Raw genomic sequence first — 22,669 nt, 5'->3', positions numbered from 1 at the left:
ATTGACATGGGCGCTCAAAGGTTCGATTTACTACATAGCGAAACCTCGTAGATCAAGTTTACTATGCATGGAAACGGACGCTTCTCGACTCTGACGGTGCGTTTTCACTACCATAAAAGCCGCCTGAAGTCCTATATTGTTAACGTCACAATAGTTTTAAATATTACACTCAAACTGAATGATTTATTTAGAATGTTGTGACCATGTAATTAAAATAGTATAAACGTTACCCCTCCGGTTCTTAGTTATGTGAGCAGTCGTGATTCGCGTCATACTTACGTTATTAAGTTTTTCATGTATTGTTTTGTCACGTGTTTACCAAATGATCGTACGAACAATGCTGGACTTTACAGTATTTTTACATTACATATTGATAACCCCATCAGTTTATGAACAATTGCATTATCCTATTATATAAGTAAATTGAACAACACATCATAAAATGAAAACTCGCGGCTTGTTATAGCTGACAGAATAATCGGGATGTGACAGTCTACCTGTTAATGTACTAACATAAACCACTAGAGAACATGACCAGGTATATAACATAAACCACTAGAGAACATGACCAGGTATATAACTTAAACCACTAGACAACATGACCAGGTATATAACTTAAACCACTAGAGAACATGACCAGGTATATAACTTAAACCACTAGAGAACATGACCAGGTATATAACGTAAACCACTAGACAACATGACCAGGTATATAACTTAAACCACTAGAGAACATGACCAGGTATATAACTTAAACCACTAGACAACATGACCAGGTATATAACTTAAACCACTAGAGAACATGACCAGGTATATACATGTAACTTAAACCACTAGAGAACATGACCAGGTATATAACATAAACCACTAGAGAACATGACCAGGTATATAACTTAAACCACTAGAGAACATGACCAGGTATATAACTTAAACCACTAGACAACATGACCAGGTATATAACTTAAACCACTAGACAACATGACCAGGTATATAACTTAAACCACTAGACAACATGACCAGGTATATAACATAAACCACTAGACAACATGACCAGGTATATAACTTAAACCACTAGACAACATGACCAGGTATATAACTTAAACCACTAGACAACATGACCAGGTAAATAACGTAAACCACTAGAGAACATGACCAGGTATATAACTTAAACCACTAGAGAACATGACCAGGTATATAAATTAAACCACTAGACAACATGACCAGGTATATAACTTAAACCACTAGAGAACATGACCAGGTATATAACATAAACCACTAGACAACATGACCAGGTATATAACATAAACCACTAGAGAACATGACCAGGTATATAACATAAACCACTAGAGAACATGACCAGGTATATAACGTAAACCACTAGACAACATGACCAGGTATATAACTTAAACCACTAGACAACATGACCAGGTATATAACATAAACCACTAGAGAACATGACCAGGTATATAACTTAAACCACTAGACAACATGACCAGGTATATAACGTAAACCACTAGAGAACATGACCAGGTATATAACATAAACCACTAGACAACATGACCAGGTATATAACGTAAACCACTAGAGAACATGACCAGGTATATAACGTAAACCACTAGACAACATGACCAGATATATAACTTAAACCACTAGAGAACATGACCAGGTATATAACGTAAACCACTAGAGAACATGACCAGGTATATAACTTAAACCACTAGACAACATGACCAGGTATATAACTTAAACCACTAGACAACATGACCAGGTATATAACGTAAACCACTAGAGAACATGACCAGGTAAACTTAAACCACTAGAGAACATGACCAGGTATATAACTTAAACCACTAGACAACATGACCAGGTATATAACATAAACCACTAGAGAACATGACCAGGTATATAACTTAAACCACTAGAGAACATGACCAGGTATATACATGTAACTTAAACCACTAGACAACATGACCAGGTATATAACTTAAACCACTAGAGAACATGACCAGGTATATAACGTAAACCACTAGAGAACATGACCAGGTATATAACGTAAACCACTAGAGAACATGACCAGGTATATAACTTAAACCACTAGAGAACATGACCAGGTATATACATGTAACTTAAACCACTAGACAACATGACTAGGTATATATAACTTAAACCACTAGACAACATGACCAGGTATATAACATAAACCACTAGAGAACATGACCAGGTATATAACATAAACCACTAGAGAACATGACCAGGTATATAACATAAACCACTAGAGAACATGACCAGGTATATAACGTAAACCACTAGAGAACATGACCAGGTATATAACATAAACCACTAGACAACATGACCAGTTATATAAATTAAACCACTAGACAACATGACCAGGTATATAACATAAACCACTAGAGAACATGACCAGGTATATAACATAAACCACTAGAGAACATGACCAGGTATATAACATAAACCACTAGAGAACATGACCAGGTATATAACATAAACCACTAGAGAACATGACCAGGTATACAACATAAACCACTAGAGAACATGACCAGGTATATAACGTAAACCACTAGAGAACATGACCAGGTATATAACATAAACCACTAGAGAACATGACCAGGTATATAACGTAAACCACTAGAGAACATGACCAGGTATATAACGTAAACCACTAGAGAACATGACCAGGTATATAACATAAACCACTAGAGAACATGACCAGGTATATAACTTAAACCACTAGAGAACATGACCAGGTATATAACATAAACCACTAGAGAACATGACCAGGTATATAACATAAACCACTAGAGAACATGACCAGGTATATAACGTAAACCACTAGACAACATGACCAGGTATATAACATAAACCACTAGAGAACATGACCAGGTAAACTTAAACCACTAGAGAACATGACCAGGTATATAACTTAAACCACTAGAGAACATGACCAGGTATATAACTTAAACCACTAGACAACATGACCAGGTATATAACTTAAACCACTAGAGAACATGACCAGGTATATAACGTAAACCACTAGAGAACATGACTAGGTATATAACATAAACCACTAGACAACATGACCAGGTATATAACTTAAACCACTAGAGAACATGACCAGGTATATAACTTAAACCACTAGAGAACATGACCAGGTATATAACTTAAACCACTAGAGAACATGACCAGGTATATAAATTAAACCACTAGAGAACATGACCAGGTATATAACATAAACCACTAGAGAACATGACCAGGTATATAACTTAAACCACTAGAGAACATGACCAGGTATATAACTTAAACCACTAGAGAACATGACCAGGTACATATAACTTAAACCACTAGAGAACATGACCAGGTATATAACTTAAACCACTAGAGAACATGACCAGGTATATGACGTAAACCACTAGAGAACATGACCAGGTATATAACATAAACCACTAGACAACATGACCAGGTATATAACGTAAACCACTAGAGAACATGACCAGGTATATAACATAAACCACTAGAGAACATGACCAGGTATATAACGTAAACCACTAGAGAACATGACCAGGTATATAACGTAAACCACTAGAGAACATGACCAGGTATATAACATAAACCACTAGACAACATGACCAGGTATATAAATTAAACCACTAGAGAACATGACCAGGTATATAACTTAAACCACTAGAGAACATGACCAGGTATATAATTTAAACCACTAGAGAACATGACCAGGTATATAACTTCAACCACTAGAGAACATGACCAGGTATATAACTTAAACCACTAGAGAACATGACCAGGTATATAACATAAACCACTAGAGAACATGACCAGGTATATAACTTAAACCACTAGAGAACATGACCAGGTATATAACGTAAACCACTAGAGAACATGACCAGGTATATAACTTAAACCACTAGAGAACATGACCAGGTATATAACGTAAACCACTAGACAACATGACCAGGTATATAGCTTAAACCACTAGAGAACATGACCAGGTATATAACTTAAACCACTAGAGAACATGACCAGGTATATAACGTAAACCACTAGACAACATGACCAGGTATATAACTTAAACCACTAGAGAACATGACCAGGTATATAACGTAAACCACTAGACAACATGACCAGGTATATAACTTAAACCACTAGAGAACATGACCAGGTATATACATGTAACTTAAACCACTAGAGAACATGACCAGGTATATAACTTAAACCACTAGAGAACATGACCAGGTATATAACGTAAACCACTAGACAACATGACCAGGTATATAACTTAAACCACTAGAGAACATGACCAGGTATATACATGTAACTTAAACCACTAGAGAACATGACCAGGTATATAACGTAAACCACTAGAGAACATGACCAGGTATATAACTTAAACCACTAGAGAACATGACCAGGTATATAACGTAAACCACTAGACAACATGACCAGGTATATAACTTAAACCACTAGAGAACATGACCAGGTATATAACTTAAACCACTAGAGAACATGACCAGGTATATAACGTAAACCACTAGACAACATGACCAGGTATATAACTTAAACCACTAGAGAACATGACCAGGTATATACATGTAACTTAAACCACTAGAGAACATGACCAGGTATATAACTTAAACCACTAGAGAACATGACCAGGTATATAACGTAAACCACTAGACAACATGACCAGGTATATAACTTAAACCACTAGAGAACATGACCAGGTATATACATGTAACTTAAACCACTAGAGAACATGACCAGGTATATAACTTAAACCACTAGAGAACATGACCAGGTATATAACATAAACCACTAGAGAACATGACCAGGTATATAACGTAAACCACTAGGCAACATGACCAGGTAAATAACGTAAACCACTAGAGAACATGACCAGGTATATAACATAAACCACTAGACAACATGACCAGGTATATAACTTAAACCACTAGAGAACATGACCAGGTATATAATTTAAACCACTAGAGAACATGACCAGGTATATAATTTAAACCACTAGAGAACATGACCAGGTATAATTAAAATGATTTTTTATTGGGGGGGGGGGGGGGGGGGGATATTTCAGTTGAACTGATTAACATGCGATTTTTAGAAGATAAAATAACATTTATAAAGTCATAAAAAATCGAGTTGTTTAACTAATAGCACAAAGAAAGGGACACAACTAAATATACCTCGATTTTGTGTTGGTTTTTCAAATGTTTTCTGTTTCTTTGAAACATCTAATGGTAGTCAAGTTTACTAATCAGTTCAATTACGATAAACGAAATATCCAGAATGAAAAATATTTTCATCGATAACGATTTAGACCCCTGTGGTATAGTATTTCTACTTATTATGTATAGAACAAATTTAAAGATTTCATTATAGAAGTAAAAGTGTATTTGTGCATCTCATACACTACAGTATTATTCCAGAACCTTTAAAAAAAAAGGGGGGGGGGGGGGGGGGGGGGGGGGGTACAATCGAGACCCGAAAATCGCAAGAGATAAATGTAATAGGACAGACATAAAAGTGCTTGGATTGATTTTTACATTTGGAAATGGAAATCAAAATGTCGAAACTTGTGATAATTGTATAGTTCTATTCTATGTCTATGTTGGATGTTTATCGGACGATTAACGTTATGCCTTAAATAACTAGAATATGATTTGAAATTATATTCCTTATTTCATTCAGGGTTGGGAATGTTAGTTGGAATGATGGGAAAAGAAGATGCCATTAAGGTGATTTTTTTTCTCAGTTGAAGCTGTACAACTCGGTTATTATGCTGTTATTCAGCTCAACTTACGTGTCATGTTGTTCGTGGCAGATGAATATGTTATGATATATGGAGCGAACCACTTCATTGTAAAACATAGTAATTAATTACAAATTATTTTTCTAATGATATTAACTTAAAATATAATTGTTTAATCGGGAACCTATATACGAGCGTACCAAGAAATATAGAGAAAATGATTTCATATCTTAACAGAAAAAGTAAAATAAATAGTCTACATCTAGTCTAATTATAATAGTCTATTATGATCCTTAGAAATCTAGTAAAGAATGTGTGTTTATCATATTTCATCTATAAATTCATTTACGGTCGGCTTCAATTTTAATACAAAAATCCTTGTCATGTGGGAGAGGGCTACGTGATATATTTTTTGAACACCCTCTATTCCCAACTTTCGACGTAAAGCCCTTTTTTTTTATCAAAAACCTTGTGTCAGTGTGTGATGCAAGAATAAAGTGAGACAGATTGAGCTCTGAAATGACGTTGATGCAGAGTTACACATGCGCAGTCCTTTCCTCTATGGTAATGGCGACATGTGCTCTTTGAGAAATTGCCTGATTTCTCATGCCATGTTAGCCAGAGGGTATCTTTGATATACAATACAAGACTACCTCCATTACGTGTCTGCAGCTGTGTAGTAGGTTTTTGCAGTACCCTAATTTTCGGACGACATTGTTAAGAGGTCGCACAACGGACGTAAACATCGGCTATATCGGACAACGTGGCCTGGGTCACGAAAAGAGCCAGTTTGACCCGAGGATCAGTTGATAACAATTTCACTGTTTTGAAGGTATTGTATTCAGTATGCCAGTCATAAATCCGTATATATAGGAGACCTTTCGCGGGTTGCCAAGATAACTGACGCAAGTCTGCACCAATTTTCGAGTTCAAATGGACCAGACTTATTGCATATGGTCATGATCTAAATCGAGGCTGAAGCCTGGCGTGACAATTTATTTGAGGTGTTGTTTACAAATAAATTTGCATCATTTTTCGATAATTTGTTGTTCTGACACTGATGTAAGACTAATTGTGGGAACTGTTATTGTTGAAATTTCTTTGTGTACGTGTTTGAACGTCACGACGTGTGTATTGAGGTCGTGAGTAATAAACAGCTGTTCGACAATGGCTGCGGCCGTTGGTACCACGACGAGGAGTGAACACTTTCAGTCGGATTCTGCAGAAATGCAAAATTCGGACAGTACAAGAAAGAGTTCTGAAGAAAGCCCAGAAAAACATGATTCCCAAACTCAACCACCCACATCAGATAGCAACAATTCAGATCCCGGGGCACCCGATTCAAATGAGGGGAAAAAAGACTCTGATGATAAATCTCAGTCAAAGGTCAAAAAATTTGACAAGAAAAACTTTGTTGAAGCACCAATTCCCAAAACTAATCCATGGAACAAGGGGAAGGGTCCAGCAGCAGCACCGAAACCAGTCTCTGTTGCTCCAGTAACTAAGGCACCTCCTGTTCCTGTGCCAGTGTCGCCTGTACAAGCCCCTGCCATTAAGAAAGAAAGTAAGTACAAGTGTATTTATCACTGTGTGTGAAAATTAACACCTGTCTGCCATGTCAAGAAGATCAGGTAAGTCTAGGGAACATTTGGTGACTTTCATGTTTCCTAGGATTATATAGAAACAGGTAACTTGTATATTTTATTTCTGAAAAAGACACTTGTCATTCATTTGCTATGCATATAATGAATATGAGATTGTAAAATTGTTATTCTGCTTCAGATATTCCTAGTACAATTTATCCTATATCATTTAGGTTGAGCAGAGCTATAGTACTACTAGTGCTATACATGTACTAATGGTGGATTAATATAGTTAGCACCATTTGTAATAAAGAATTTTAATTAAAGTTTAGATAATAATCACCAGTAATTCAGTGTGAACAAGCTTTAGGGGCTAGCAATTTCACAAGGGCTGATGTTTTTATTGTCTTTGTTGAATTGAAGAAGGCCCCATCCCAAATGTGTATGTTTATTTTTACTCAATGAAATCTGAAATTTTCTAATGTAGATATATAAAACATAATAACTGATGCTTCCCTCCTTCTCCTCTCCCTGAATTTCACACTTTTGCTTCAATTTCCTAAATTCCACCTAGTGACATTTTGCCTAAATGACCAAGATATTCTTGTACACACTGGCACTGCCCATGTATACACTGGTACACACTGCCCTTGAGTCTATGACTGTGTTTATATTTTTATATCAGAATCTTGTTTAATTTGTTCACTATATTGAAAGCTGATATATTTGATGATAAGATAGAATACAAAATATAGTGAGCTAAGTGAACCTCCTACCCTATAAACATTTATCCCAACAGATGAGTATGATTATTTTGGAGTTTCATACAGAGAAAAGTAGAAAAGCTGCTAAAGAAAATACACTTAACACATATATGTGGCCCGTTACTTTGGCCATATGACAGTTTTTTGTTTGTTTTTTTTGTATGAAATTTTCATTATATTTCTGACAAATCCTGAGCATGAACCTGAAAATCGCTGATTATGTCCATATAGATAATAATAATTATAAATATACATGTATGCATACATGTATACTCGTGATTTAATTGAAATGATTTAAAACGATTTGACTGACATTATATTTAGTGACAACTTGGACCTCTACCATTAACAGGGATATTGTCTATAAAATGGTATCAAAATCAAAGAAGTACATAACAAGTGGACAATGAATATGCACGGTGTTCAAAATAAGCCAGCGACCGGCGCATTTCACCGGCTACTTTGCTCCCGGCACCGGCTACTTTCAGATGTCTACTTACATATTAAAATGTTGTGAAACGTATTCTGACTTTGGGGAGTTCGGGAAACAAATAAAACACAACCTTATTTATATAATATTCAATGATTACTCATCGTCCACTTGTCCATGCTGTCAAAACACCGTCGGAAGAAAACAACAAGCTTCTTCACGACACCGATCAATGTTAATCTAGGTATTGTGTGTGATGCTTTTTTCGCGCTGTGATAAAAACGTCTTGACTGACCATGAGTTACAAGCACATGCTTCCGGTCCATCATGAAACGAATAAATGACTTTTTTGAAGTCTCTTCAAGGAAAAAACAAAAGGGTATGTTATTTAGATGCATTTGAACTGTTCATCGTCGCACAACGGTACAATATAACCGTATGATTAACTATGGAGTGCGATCCTCTAAAGAGAGATGATTACCAACGTCTGACGTGATTGACATGTAGTTTGGTCACACTACATTGTACGTAACTTACTGACACAGAATCGGCGTAATGAATTAAAATGATTACGCACACAACAAAGAAGTAAAATCACAGCCTTTAATAATGTATTTCGTGTTTTATATATCATTTTTCTTTAATTTGCGTTTTTGAAGTTGTTCAGTTACAGTTACGTGTTTTGGAACTGACCTTTCTATTAAAAATGACATGACTGTACAGCTATCATTAATTCTTCACAAAAACTTCTAAATAAAACAAAAACACCAGTTGGTACACTCAGAAGTTTTACAATACATATATATATATAAAAAATGTACATGCAAAAAGGTAAAAAGTGCATTTTTTTTATTGCTGAATTATTTCCAAAAACTACTGTTATATAGTGGGAAAACCCATATCTGGCCTCTTTGATTTAAAATTTTCCTGGGGGAGACCCCCCATACCCCCCTTATGAGAGGGGGCCATGCCCCCTCTCATACTCTCCCCCCACGACGCCTTTGGCGTCGCTGTTGGCTGCGTGCCAAAGGCACGCATGGTGCCACCTACTATTTCTATTGTGCCAGCTACTCTAAAATCTACTGAACACCCTGAATATGTATTGTATTTACAAAGGTACAGTTGCTCAACTTAGTGAATTTTTCTTTTGAGTGTTCTTATAAAAAAGTGTCTTTGTATTTTATCATTCCTGGTTTTTTTATTTGCTTTTTTCAGTGACTGAATAAATTATTGAAAAAATAATATTACCTTATTTTTTAAAAACTCATAATATGGTCGAACATGAATCCTGATTTTTTTTTTATATATTCCTTAAATTATTTTTGTAAGCTGAAACCCCAGGTAAGTGATCATGACTGTTAATTGACACCTGCACAATTCCTTTGCATCAATAATTATCAACAGCAGGCTCTGATCATGAGGTTGCTTACAGTCCATCAGTGCAGGTAATATTTCACACCTGACCTCTCAATCAAAACCGTAGAGTTCAAATCACCTACCTTTGCTGGTTGATAAGTTTCTTCATTATCAATTCACTTCAAATACAGACTAGACTTTTAAAAGTTAATTCAAGTGTGGTGATAAGAATTGTGTGTATTGAAGAGTAATGGAGGGATATTTCTCAAGCTTTACATAATTGTTAATTTGACTTGATCCTTCATTGTGCCCATTCAATTTTGATAGATAAACCAAAATGGCCTACATGTGGTCATCTTGGATTATGGAAAAAGAAATTTATTATATCACTATTTATTGAGAAGTACTTAAAGGATATTTTTCAATCTTGATATATAATTCCCCTTAATCAGTCCCTATAGCCAGTTAAAAACATTGTACCCATTCAATTTTGAGTCTTGAGAAAAACAAAAATGGGAAAACAAAATGGCTGACAGGCAGCTATCTTGGATTTTGACGTTTAAGTTTGTTATCGCTATTTCTCAGGAAGTTCTTAGATCTATCTAAATTCTTTCTTAGTAAAAAGAGGAAAGGAAGATATCAGTCTTATACAATTACAATACATGGAACCAATATATGTAAAGACCATTTTCAATGTTGGGTGCTAAGATCCTTCATGGATCTCTTGTTTACTTTTCATTGCATGAATGATCTGTTTCTTTTTATTGTGTCGCCTTGAAAAGGTGACAAAGGTATCAGGGCTTTTTTTGGGGCCGAATTTTGGCCCCATTCCCCACTGCAAAATTGGTTATTTTTCCCAATCCAACCAGAGTCCCAATCGAATGATCTATAAAAAAATTTTGTCTTTGAAAATCCGGGTGGTGCCATCCCGCCTACATTTTATTGGTTATTCTGGCCTGATAAAGGGAGATAATGCTCTAGAGTCTAAATAAATATAGCATAGATCCGTATTTGTGTCTACTTGTTATTTTTACCATTATGTCCTTTTACTATGTCGGCATCAGCGTCGTCCGTATAATGGTTTCTGTGCAATAACTTGAGTTCCCTTTGGCCAATCAAACTCAAAGTTCAAACAGTGCTTCCTTACCAAAAGTGCTTGCTTGGGATTGCTTTTTCAGGTTCAAAGGCCAAGGTCACTGTTATTATTAATATAAAATTGGTTTCCATGCCATAACTCAAGTTCCCTTCAGCCAGTCAAACTCAAACTTCACACAGTGCTTCCTTACCAAAAGTGCTTGCTTAGGGTTGCTTTTCAGGTTGAAAGGTTAAAGGTCAAGGTCACTTAGTATTAATAGAAAATTGGTTTCCATGCAATAACTCGAGTTCCCTTCAGCCAATCAAACTCAAACTTCACACAGTGCTTCCTTACCAAAAGTGCTTGCTTAGGGTTGCTTTTCAGGTTCAAAGGTCAAAGATCCTTGCCACTATAAATAGAAAATAGGTTTGCTTGCAATAACTTAGATCCCTTTGGCCAATCAAACTCAAACTTGATGCATTGCTTTCTTATAGGAAGTGCTTGCTTGTTTAAAAATTAAAATTCTAGCTTGCTTTGCAGGCGACACATCCACTTCGGTGGAATTCTTGTTTCATAAAACTGGAACATTTAGTCCAATATTATTTTGACTAATCCTGAAATCATGCCTCAGAATTAGCTGAGGTCTTGTACATGTCCAAGTGGCCACGTCAGCTTACAGCAGTTGCAATGTACGGCATCTCTCCAATATAAGTTTCCTTTTGAATGTTGGTATTTAGTTGGATGGTTCATTGGATTGACATCCGAAAAAGTTTGTGAAAATAAATGACTTGCGATGTCTTCACTGTATAGTACTGGGTCCCATTAACTACTCCATTGGCAATGTGTTTTAGCTTTTATTAGAAGTCCTTGGAGTGTTTTAATTTGACCTTTGACATGTGACCTTGAATATGGATCAAGGCAGTGTTTTTCCTTGGTAATTTTAGGAAGTCCAATTTGGCAAATACAGGAAAAATTACAGTGCAAAATTATTCTTTGTATAGTCTTAACTGGAAAAGGTTAACCAATTTTACTATCCAATTAAAATATAGAAGCTCATTCTCACTACGTTACATGAACATCTAATGACATCGCATACATGGTCACGTTCTGGTGACCTTTGTTATCTCACTATTTCACTTTCAGGTCGAATAGTCAATTTTGCAATGTCATCGATCTCACCCATTCGTTACATGTATCTAACCATTTCGGTACAGTTGGACGAAATGACTTGAGACAGATTGACACTGACAGGTTATACAAGCTACACTACACTACACTCTAGTCATGCTATTTCGCACATACAAAATTACTTCCAAGATTCTGTAACAGTAAGTAGTAATTTTAGGTCATCCTGACGTGACCCCTTAGGTGATGTCGTTAGATGTTCATGTAACAGTGATAATGACCATCTTGATGTTAATTAGATTGCCAATTTTATACTGTATAGTGTAGATTCCAGCTTTATGGAACACACTGATTTTGTCCCTTGATTCTCCTTACTTTCCGTTTCATGTAATATATACTGTTAATTTCTTAAAACAATATCACTGAATACTTTAAGTTTGCATTATTACTGGTCCATTTTTCCTGATTTTCCTGGATTTTAAAGTTCACTTTGGGTAAATAAAAGGCTTCTAGAGTAAAGATATTTAGCTGGTAGGTTCCCTGGATGCACTTGTATATATTTGCCTGACAAAGTTACAAAAAGAGATGACCTTGACAGGCAATACAGCCTTTGACACTAACTTTCCAGGCCTTGGAGACCAACGGTCTCCTGATACTTAAATTCTTGGTGCCCTCCACAGAATCTTGGAGCCCACATTTTCAACAACAAAAAATTATAAAAAGAAACTTATTTCACTTGTTCAAATATTTTATTATATTATTTCCATGAGGAGTTTAAAAGACTTCCGTTGAAGTTCAATAAGGTCCTGGTTATTGGCCAGTTTATCCTCCTCCTCCTGTAGTAAACGACCCGGTTTCTCCATGTTTACGACACAGTGTACAGTACATGTGTACATCGTCGTAGCCCAACCAATTAAACTGTGTTTGCAAGGAGTTCTGGAACTTTCTTTTCTTTCTCGTATTGATGCTGTTGAACCCGTCGTTCCTTCGATGTCTTGGCTTTTTTCGGAGGAGGCGACAGCCCCAACCACCGATGCATCTCTGTATGTACGTGTGTTGTTTACCCTAGGTCAATGCAAGTGAAGGTCACTTTCGCTTCGCGCCGACTTACCTTGGTCATATAGACGCTTGAAATAGTACTAGTTTATTGTCTAAAATTACAAGCGTTCCAAATACTCTGGCGACCGGAAAGACGGGAGTACACAAGTGCAGTTTTACATGCGTGCAACACATGGGTATAAACGACTGACGAATATTGAAATTAAATTGACAACTTTTTGGGTACATTTTACTAAAAATTCCTACATTTTAAGAACACCTCAATGTAAAAATCTCAGTGCCCGACGGTCTCCAGGTAAGTGCAGTTTTTGGAGACCTCCAAATATTTTGGTGGACTCGGGCACCAGGTCTACCGTTAGTGTCGAAGGCTGCAATATGCAACTTCTTAATGTTAGATTTATATTTATTACGGGTAAAGTTCACTTAGTCAAATGTCTTGTTCTGATTGGCTAAAAGACCTAGAGTGAAGGTATATATGCAGGCTTGTAGGTTGCTTAGTTGACACCCAACAAAATTTCTGAAAATGAATTATCTTAGTCCTGAAAAGAAGAAAACATTAATGGCTATATATTAATCCTACACTACTTGTCACAGGAATTCCATATTTTTGTATGGGTTACATTGGACTTCTAATGTTGCCTTCATAAATCATTGATATTACCAAATTTATTCACATTCATAATTTCATACCACCAAATGCAAACATTCATTAAGTCCAATTAGTTTCAACAAGAAATCATCTGTGCATCCTTGCATTTTTTTATATGATCTCATATCTTATGAGGGAATGTACCGGGTATAATATGCCGAAACAATCTGTTTTAAATGCCTTTGTCAAAAATATTACAATTTTTCAAACAAATTACATTTTGAGTAAAGGGAAAAATCTAGCTTGTAAGGTATTATTGTCCTTGAAATTGACTGGACTTGACCTTGGTAGTGACAGGACTTGACCTTGGTATTGACTGGACTTGACCTTGGTATTGACTGGACTTGACCTTGGTATTGACTGGACTTGACTTTTGTATTGACTGGACTTGACCTTGGTATTGACTGGACTTGACCTTGGTATTGACTGGACTTGACCTTGGTATTGACTGGACTTGACCTTGATATTGACTGGACTTGACCTTGACCATCTTGACTTTTGTGGTCTTTTATTGTCACTTTGATAATGAATTATCAATCTGAAATAGCCAGCAATGCCACTTATACCTTTTAATATTAGGTTGCCACAACATAGACTTCCTTGTCCTTGACCAGAGTTGTCTAGTTTTCCTAGTAAGAGTTTAGGGCTATGGCCTTTTTACCTTACATTGAAATGGGGTGTACTAACATTGTAGCATTTGTAGTTTGCATTAAACTGAAGTGACCAGCTGCTGTAAGGCCTTTGGGCTGTGGCACTTGTACCTTTCGTTAATCTGATTGGTCAGTATATATAGTCTTCAGGCTGTGGCACTTGTACCTTTCATTAATCTGATTGGTCAGTAAAGTCTTTAGGCTGTGGCACTTGTACCTTTCATTAATCTGATTGGTCAGTAAAGTCTTTGGACTGTGGCACTTGTACCTTACATTAAGCTGACATAGTATATAGTGTTTGGGAACAATTGCAACATGAAAGGCATTAAGACAAAACTGAATAAATAAAGCTAGCATATATTCATTGATTTTGTTAGTTTCGTATCCTGTTCTGTAGACTGGCTTGTATAAGCGTCATACAGTGAACATACACATACTGTGTCGGATGAGAAGTAAACTTGTGTGGGTGTGGCATGTACGACCAGTAGAAGCTACATTGTGACAGGTGTTTTACTGGCTCAGTGGGCTGGTGATGATGATTGTGGTGGTGACAGTCTGAAATGATGATGGATATTACCAACAGGTAAACATATGGCCAAGAAAACTTGTACCATACTTTATATACTGGTTACTGCAACAGGTGCATAGAAAAGTTTCCTTTGAATTTCAATAAGGGATTAACACATTTTGGTTCAAATCACAATACATGTCTGATGTCGGATCGTCTATGATAAGTAATTTTAACGAAAGTCTGTTTTGTGTGTGGACTGATTATTTCATAGAAATAATTAGATTGCTTGACCTTGTAACTTATGTATGTGTTTTGTACACCTGTATTTTTACCTGATACACAGCTCAGGTGTATTGTTCTAAGTAAGCTACATGTCAGCCAGCGTAAGGAATGTCAGATGTCATTTATACATTACTCAATAGTAATTAGGATCATTGTACATGTGGCTTAAGTTGGAATTTCACTATCAGGAATGTTATTGTCTGCATCAAATAAAAAGTTGTAAAACATTAATCCTTACGATATGTATAAGATATATATTATGACTGCACATGGTACGTATACATTGTAATTGCAAATGAAGCATTTTAAATGACTGACTGTGTTGTGTGACGAATGTAGATCAAGTCTTAATTTAGGAAACATCGTGAGCAGATCGTACAAATATAGATATAATGCACATGTATGTATGTCTAGTACAAAAAATGTATATAAAACTTATTTTAGTGTGTTGTGTTTTGATGATATAAGGTGTTTTATGCATTTTTCATCATCTGTCTACCAAAGTTTGATGTCCAGAGTGCTTCAGGAATGATGCATTTTTCATCATCTGTCTACCAAAGTTTGATGTCCAGAGTGCTTCAAGATTTATGTATTTCCAACTGACATCTGACAAGTTTGATGGTTATTCACTAATGGACGATTATTCAGTAATATACCTTGACTTCTTCAGTGTCGATGACATTGACCTAAAAATAGTTTTTCAAGCTGCAGGATTCAAACAAAAGATTAATAAACTTGTTTTCTGATCAGTAATGGATCCATAGTTTTTCAACATAAATCAGAATTTAGTGCTATTTTCTACATGGTTTCCAGTAGAAGCCAGTTAAGTGCATTAATTAAAAAAGATTATCAATTCTATTTCTTGCTCCTTTGTTCTACATTTTTGGAAAACTACACTAGGCTTTTTTGGGGTGTAGCCAAACGGCCTGTTTTAAAATCTATAGCATGATATAGAGATTCCATAATTTAATATTTATTTCTTATCAAAGCATATCTATGTACAATTCAATGCAATATTTTGATATATATATGAATAATTTGTTTCTGATTTTGAAAGTCTACAATTGTTATGGAAACATTAGCTATAGTGTTTGGACAGCAAATTTAAACTCTGGTTTGAGTGGCAATCCCAATATACCTCAAAACTTGTTATATCTCCAAAATCGCTGAAAACAGAAGGTGGCGATATAGCGAGGTTTTACTGTGTAGAGATTCCATATCCAAGCCAGTTATAGTGATAGTTAAGGCTATCACATGTACAGCATTTAATATGTCATGTCTACACTGTCTATAATGTTGAGTCTAAGTCATTAAGTGTCCATTTTGAGGTCTTTATAAGGTTGTTGTGCACATGATACACATTTGTATGCATGTGTTCTGTATGATTTAATATGAGATTAATGTTATGCTCCTCATTAAAGACAAGATAAATTGTGTCATACAGTTCAAAAATTACTCACGTGTGGTGAATCACATTTTGTAGAGTTTTTATCATTTTCATGAAAGTTTCCTGTACAGCCTGGAGACACATCATGTTCTATTAAACAGTGTAAAATAGAAGTCTAATGGATTTATTATTTGAACATTCTGGGGATTATCTTCCTATTCCCAGATATCAACAATGATTATGAAGAAATCATGCTCAACCTGTAATCTGAGATCTATAATGGGAAATACATGATGAATGATTTGGTTTATTATTAGAATCTGTGACTGTCATCAGTTGTAGTCACAGAATTATTCTGGAAATCAGATACTTTACATATAGTATTGTTTTGTATTTTCAGGTTTGTCTGTGGAGTCCAGGCCACTTAATGTGACAACAGAATCTACTGAGGCAAATAAGCCACGAGTAACCACACAGGTAAGGACTGGTTACCATAGAAACCACACAGGTAGAGACAGGTTAGCATAAAAACCACACAGGTAAGGACTGGTTACCATAGAAACCACACAGATTAGGACTGATTGACTACAAACCACACAGGTAGAGACAGGTTAGCATAAAAACTACAGAGGTAAGGACTGTTTAACATAGAGACCGAACAGGTAAGGACAAGGTGTTTTAGAAACCACACAGGTAGAGACAGGTTAGCATAAAAACCACACAGGTAAGGATTGGTTACCATAGAAACCACACAGATTAGGACTGATTGACCACAAACCACACATATAGGGACAGGTTAGCATAAAAACTACAGAGGTAAGGACTGGTTACCATAGAAACCACACAGATTAGGACTGATTGACTACAAACCACACAGATAGGGACAGGTTAGCATAAAAACTACAGAGGTAAGGACCGGTTACCATAGAAACCCAAACAGATTAGGCCTGATTGACTACAAACCACACAGGTAGAGACAGGTTAGCATAAAAACCACACAGGTAAGGACTGGTTACCATAGAAACCACACAGATTGGGACTGATTAACTACAAACCACACTGATAGGGACATGTTAGCATATAAACTACAAAGGTAAGGACTGGTTAACATAGAAACCAAACAGGTAAGGACAAGGTGTTTTAGAAACCACACAGGTAAAAAAACTGGTTACCAAAGAAACCACACTGGTAAAAACTGGTTATCAAAGAAACCATACAGTTAAAAACTGATTAACATATAAACCACACTCGTAAAAACTGGTTACCATGGAAACCACAGAGGTATTAAGGACTGGTTACCATAGAAACCACACAGATTGGGACTGATTGACTACAAACCACAGATAGGGACATGTTAGGATAAAAACCAGAGGTAAGGACTGGTTAGCATAGAAACCACAGAGGTAAAGACTGGTTAACATAGAAACCACACTGGTAAGGACTGGTTAACATAGAAACCACAGAGGTAAAGACTGGTTAACATAGAAACCACAGAGGTAAGGACTGGTTAACATAGAAACCACAGAGGTAAAGACTGGTTAACATAGAAACCACACTGGTAAGGACTGGTTAACATAGAAACCACAGAGGTAAGGACAAGGTGTTTAAGATTGGGACTGATTGACTACAAACCACAGATAGGGACATGTTAGGATAAAAACCAGAGGTAAGGACTGGTTAACATAGAAACCACAGAGGTAAAGACTGGTTAACATAAAAACCACACTGGTAAGGACTCATTAAGTAAGGGGTGAGGGTATGTATTTATCACTTTGTCTCTGATGTTTCATTCTTTGTAGAATTTTCTGTATAACCCCATTGACATATATCTGTCATTGTGGAAATACTATGAAATCTTGTTCACACATACAAAGATCCTAAAAGGGTTGAGTTTTCATTCTTTCAGCTGGTTATCATATATAGCTAACAGTATATGATATGTATCGTATCATGATATTAAGTTGCAATTCTTTTATATAGTGATACATATTTAAATAAGAGATAAGCAAGGCTATGTCTGATGAAAATTTTATTACAAGTTTTCTTAATCAGGTTGTTTTAAATCAGGTTGTTTTAAATCAGGTTGTTTTAAATCAGGTTTGACTTGGTCTTAAAAATAAACTTAAAACAATAATAAACAATTGCAATACAAATTGTGAATGCACATTTAAATATCTCCTTGTTTTCAATGCTGCCTTATGTCTGATGTTTGCTTTACACAAGGAATGGACATAGCTGTGTTGATCTTAATCTTTTAGGTGACACATCTCAATTTTCACAACAATACTGATAAGGGGAAGTAACAATATAATTATCAGAAAAATAAGAAATCCATATTTATGATATATCAATGAATTATTATAGCCTCTATGTATTATGACACTTGGTAAACGACTTGTAACTATGCTGTCCGTAACCGTAGAGACGGTAAACCTTACGACTTGTAACTATGCTGTCCGTAACCGTAGAGACGGTAAACCTTACGACTTGTAACTATGCTGTCCGTAACCGTAGAGACGGTAAACCTTACGACTTGTAACTATGCTGTCCGTAACCGTAGAGACGGTAAACCTTACGACTTGTAACTATGCTGTCCGTAACCGTAGAGACGGTAAACCTTACGACTTGTAACTATGCTGTCCGTAACCGTAGAGACGGTAAACCATACGACTTGTAACTATGCTGTCCGTAACCGTAGAGACGGCAATGCTTTGTCTGTATTTAGTGTTGACATTTGTTTCATTTCCTTTCTTTGTGATTTCAGAAGTCATTGCCACTAAGTGATGAGAACTGGCCTGCTCTCAATGAAGCTACAGAGGTAAGAAGCTAGAAGTGCTATACTAGTGAGTTAAACCAAGGTTTACATAAGGGATTGTAGTTGTATATAATATGTAGCTAAGTAGCATAGTCTATTGCAACAAGCTACAAACCACTACTAAAGAACATAATTCTACAAATGACCTCATTGGCAGCAGTGGGAGGGGGGGTGGTATGGCTTGGCCCCTGGACAACAGTTCTTGTTTGGAAAAGATGTTTTGCACAAGTTTTGACAAAGGGGCATTGTGACAAGTGTCAACTTCAAAAATAAGGTTGTTTTACATGATATACAGAATGTGAATAATATTTTTTCTGATGAAGGATGCTATCGTGGAACTTATCAAAAGAAGTAAATTTTCTGCTCGAATACAGTAATATAAAACCACAACTAGGTAGGGACAGGAGTAAAATGGTTTATGTACAATTCTGTTGATCCATACTTTTAGTCACCTGGCACAAAGAAACCTGTACCAATGAAGTCACTGCCGGGATTACCACAGGGCCAACAAACCCCACCTACTCAGCAGGCGCCCCCTGCTCAGGTGGATTCAGGAGGAGACGACTCTGCCAAAGAGAACAAAGAGAATGCAGAGGGACAAAAAACACCAAAGAACAGGAAAGGAAAGAAAGGTACTAAACATCAAAGATAGAAAACACTCTTGAAAAAATATTACACTATGGGAGGGTACTTATTTGAGGATAAATGTGGTACTAGACTTACACTAGGGGTAGGGGGCTGATTTATTGATGTACTTGCACTAGGAAAGAGGGTTTATTTGAGGATAAATACAGTACTAAATTTATACTAGGGGAAGGGGCTTATTAATGATAAATAATGTACTAAACTTATACTAGGGGAAGGGGCTTATTAATGATAAATCATGTACTAAACTTGCATTAGGGGAGGGGGCTTATTAATGATAAATACTGTACTAAACTTACATTAGGGGAGGGGGCTTGAGGATAAATACAGTACTAAACTTACATTAGGGGAGGGGGCTTGAGGATAAATACTGTACTAAACTTACACTAGGGGAGGGGGCTTGAGGATAAATACAGTACTAAACTTACATTAGGGGAGGGGGCTTGAGGATAAATACAGTACTAAACTTACATTAGGGGAGGGGGCTTGAGGATAAATACAGTACTAAACTTACATTAGGGGAGGGGGCTTGAGGATAAATACAGTACTAAACTTACACTAGGGGAGGGGGCTTGAGGATAAATACAGTACTAAACTTACATTAGGGGAGGGGGCTTGAGGATAAATACAGTACTAAACTTACATTAGGGGAGGGGGCTTGAGGATAAATACAGTACTAAACTTACATTAGGGGAGGGGGCTTGAGGATAAATACAGTACTAAACTTACACTAGGGGAGGGGGCTTGAGGATAAATACAGTACTAAACTTACATTAGGGGAGGGGGCTTGAGGATAAATACTGTACTAAACTTACATTAGGGGAGGGGGCTTGAGGATAAATACGGTACTAAACTTAAACTAGGGGAGGGGGCTTGAGGATAAATACTGTACTAAACTTACATTAGGGGAGGGGGCTTGAGGATAAATACAGTACTAAACTTACATTAGGGGAGGGGGCTTGAGGATAAATACTGTACTAAACTTACACTAGGGGAGGGGGCTTAAGGATAAATACAGTACCAAACTTACATTAGGGGAGGGGGCTTGAGGATAAATACTGTACTAAACTTACATTAGGGGAGGGGGCTTGAGGATAAATACTCTACTAAACTTACACTAGGGGAGGGGGCTTAAGGATAAATGCTGTACTAAACTTACACTAGGGGAGTTGGCTTATATGAGGATAAATACAGTACTAAACTTACACTAGGGGAGGGGGCTTGAGGATAAATACAGTACTAAACTTACACTAGGGGAGGGGGCTTGAGGATAAATACAGTACTAAACTTACACTAGGGGAGGGGGCTTGAGGATAAATACAGTACTAAACTTACACTAGGGGAGGGGGCTTGAGGATAATTACAGTACTAAACTTACACTAGGGGAGGGGGCTTATTAATGATAAATAATGTACTAAACTTACATTAGGGGAGGGGACTTGAGGATAAATACAGTACTAAACTTACATTAGGGGAGGGGGCTTGATGATAAATACAGTACTAAACTTACACTAGGGGAGGGGGCTTGAGGATAAATACTGTACTAAACTTACACTAGGGGAGGGGGCTTATTAATGATAAATAATGTACTAAACTTACACTAGGGGAGGGGGCTTGAGGATAAATACAGTACTAAACTTACACTAGGGGAGGGGGCTTATTAATGATAAATAATGTACTAAACTTACATTAGGGGAGGGGGCTTGAGGATAATTACAGTAGATAGGTCTTCAATACTGTGATATATGAACCAAGATTTTGTATTCATTTGTGATAGATATTGTTAGAACCGAGAGTTTCACAGACATATTGTGATAGATATTAACATGTTAGAACCGAGAGTTTCACAGACATATTGTGATAGATATTAACATGTTAGAACCGAGAGTTTCACAGACATATTGTGATAGATATTAACATGTTAGAACTGAGAGTTTCACGGACATATTGTGATAGATATTAACATGTTAGAACCGAGAGTTTCACAGACATATTGTGTTAGATATTAACATGTTAGAACCGAGAGTTTCACAGACATATTATGATAGATATAACATGTTAGAACCGAGAGTTTCACAGACATATTGTGATAGATATAACATGTTAGAACCGAGAGTTTCACAGACATATTGTGATAGATATAACATGTCAGAACCGAGAGTTTCACAGACATATTGTGATAGATATAACATGTTAGAACCGAGAGTTTCACAGACATATTGTGATAGATATTAACATGTTAGAACTGAGAGTTTCACAGACATATTGTGATAGATATTAACATGTTAGAACCGAGAGTTTCACAGACATATTGTGATAGATATTAACATGTTAGAACCGAGAGTTTCACAGACATATTGTGATAGATATTAACATGTTAGAACCGAGAGTTTCACAGACATATTGTGATAGATATTGTTAGAACCGAGAGTTTCACAGACATATTATGATAGATATAACATGTTAGAACCGAGAGTTTCACAGACATATTGTGATAGATATAACATGTTAGAACCGAGAGTTTCACAGACATATTGTGATAGA

The 22,669-nt window shown here is 36.3% G+C and overlaps 1 protein-coding gene across 1 annotated transcript in view; it reads left to right on the top strand.

The window, feature by feature from the left end:
• Positions 1–6,349: 6,349 nt before the first annotated feature.
• Positions 6,350–22,669, top strand: part of LOC117328691 (la-related protein 1B-like) — a 44,894-nt gene continuing 28,574 nt past the window's right edge. The window contains exons 1-4 of the mRNA XM_033886177.1: positions 6,350–7,358; positions 17,066–17,142; positions 19,430–19,483; positions 19,929–20,112. Coding sequence (XP_033742068.1) covers positions 6,962–7,358; positions 17,066–17,142; positions 19,430–19,483; positions 19,929–20,112 — 712 coding nt within the window. The 5' untranslated portion in view covers positions 6,350–6,961. The remainder of the gene's footprint in view (positions 7,359–17,065; positions 17,143–19,429; positions 19,484–19,928; positions 20,113–22,669) is intronic.

The sequence above is a fragment of the Pecten maximus genome, chromosome 6 (genome assembly GCF_902652985.1).
Source record: "Pecten maximus chromosome 6, xPecMax1.1, whole genome shotgun sequence".
Lineage (NCBI taxonomy): Eukaryota > Metazoa > Mollusca > Bivalvia > Pectinida > Pectinidae > Pecten > Pecten maximus.
The sequence above is the reverse complement of the archived record's forward strand: the minus strand, read 5'-3'. Positions and strand labels throughout refer to the sequence as shown.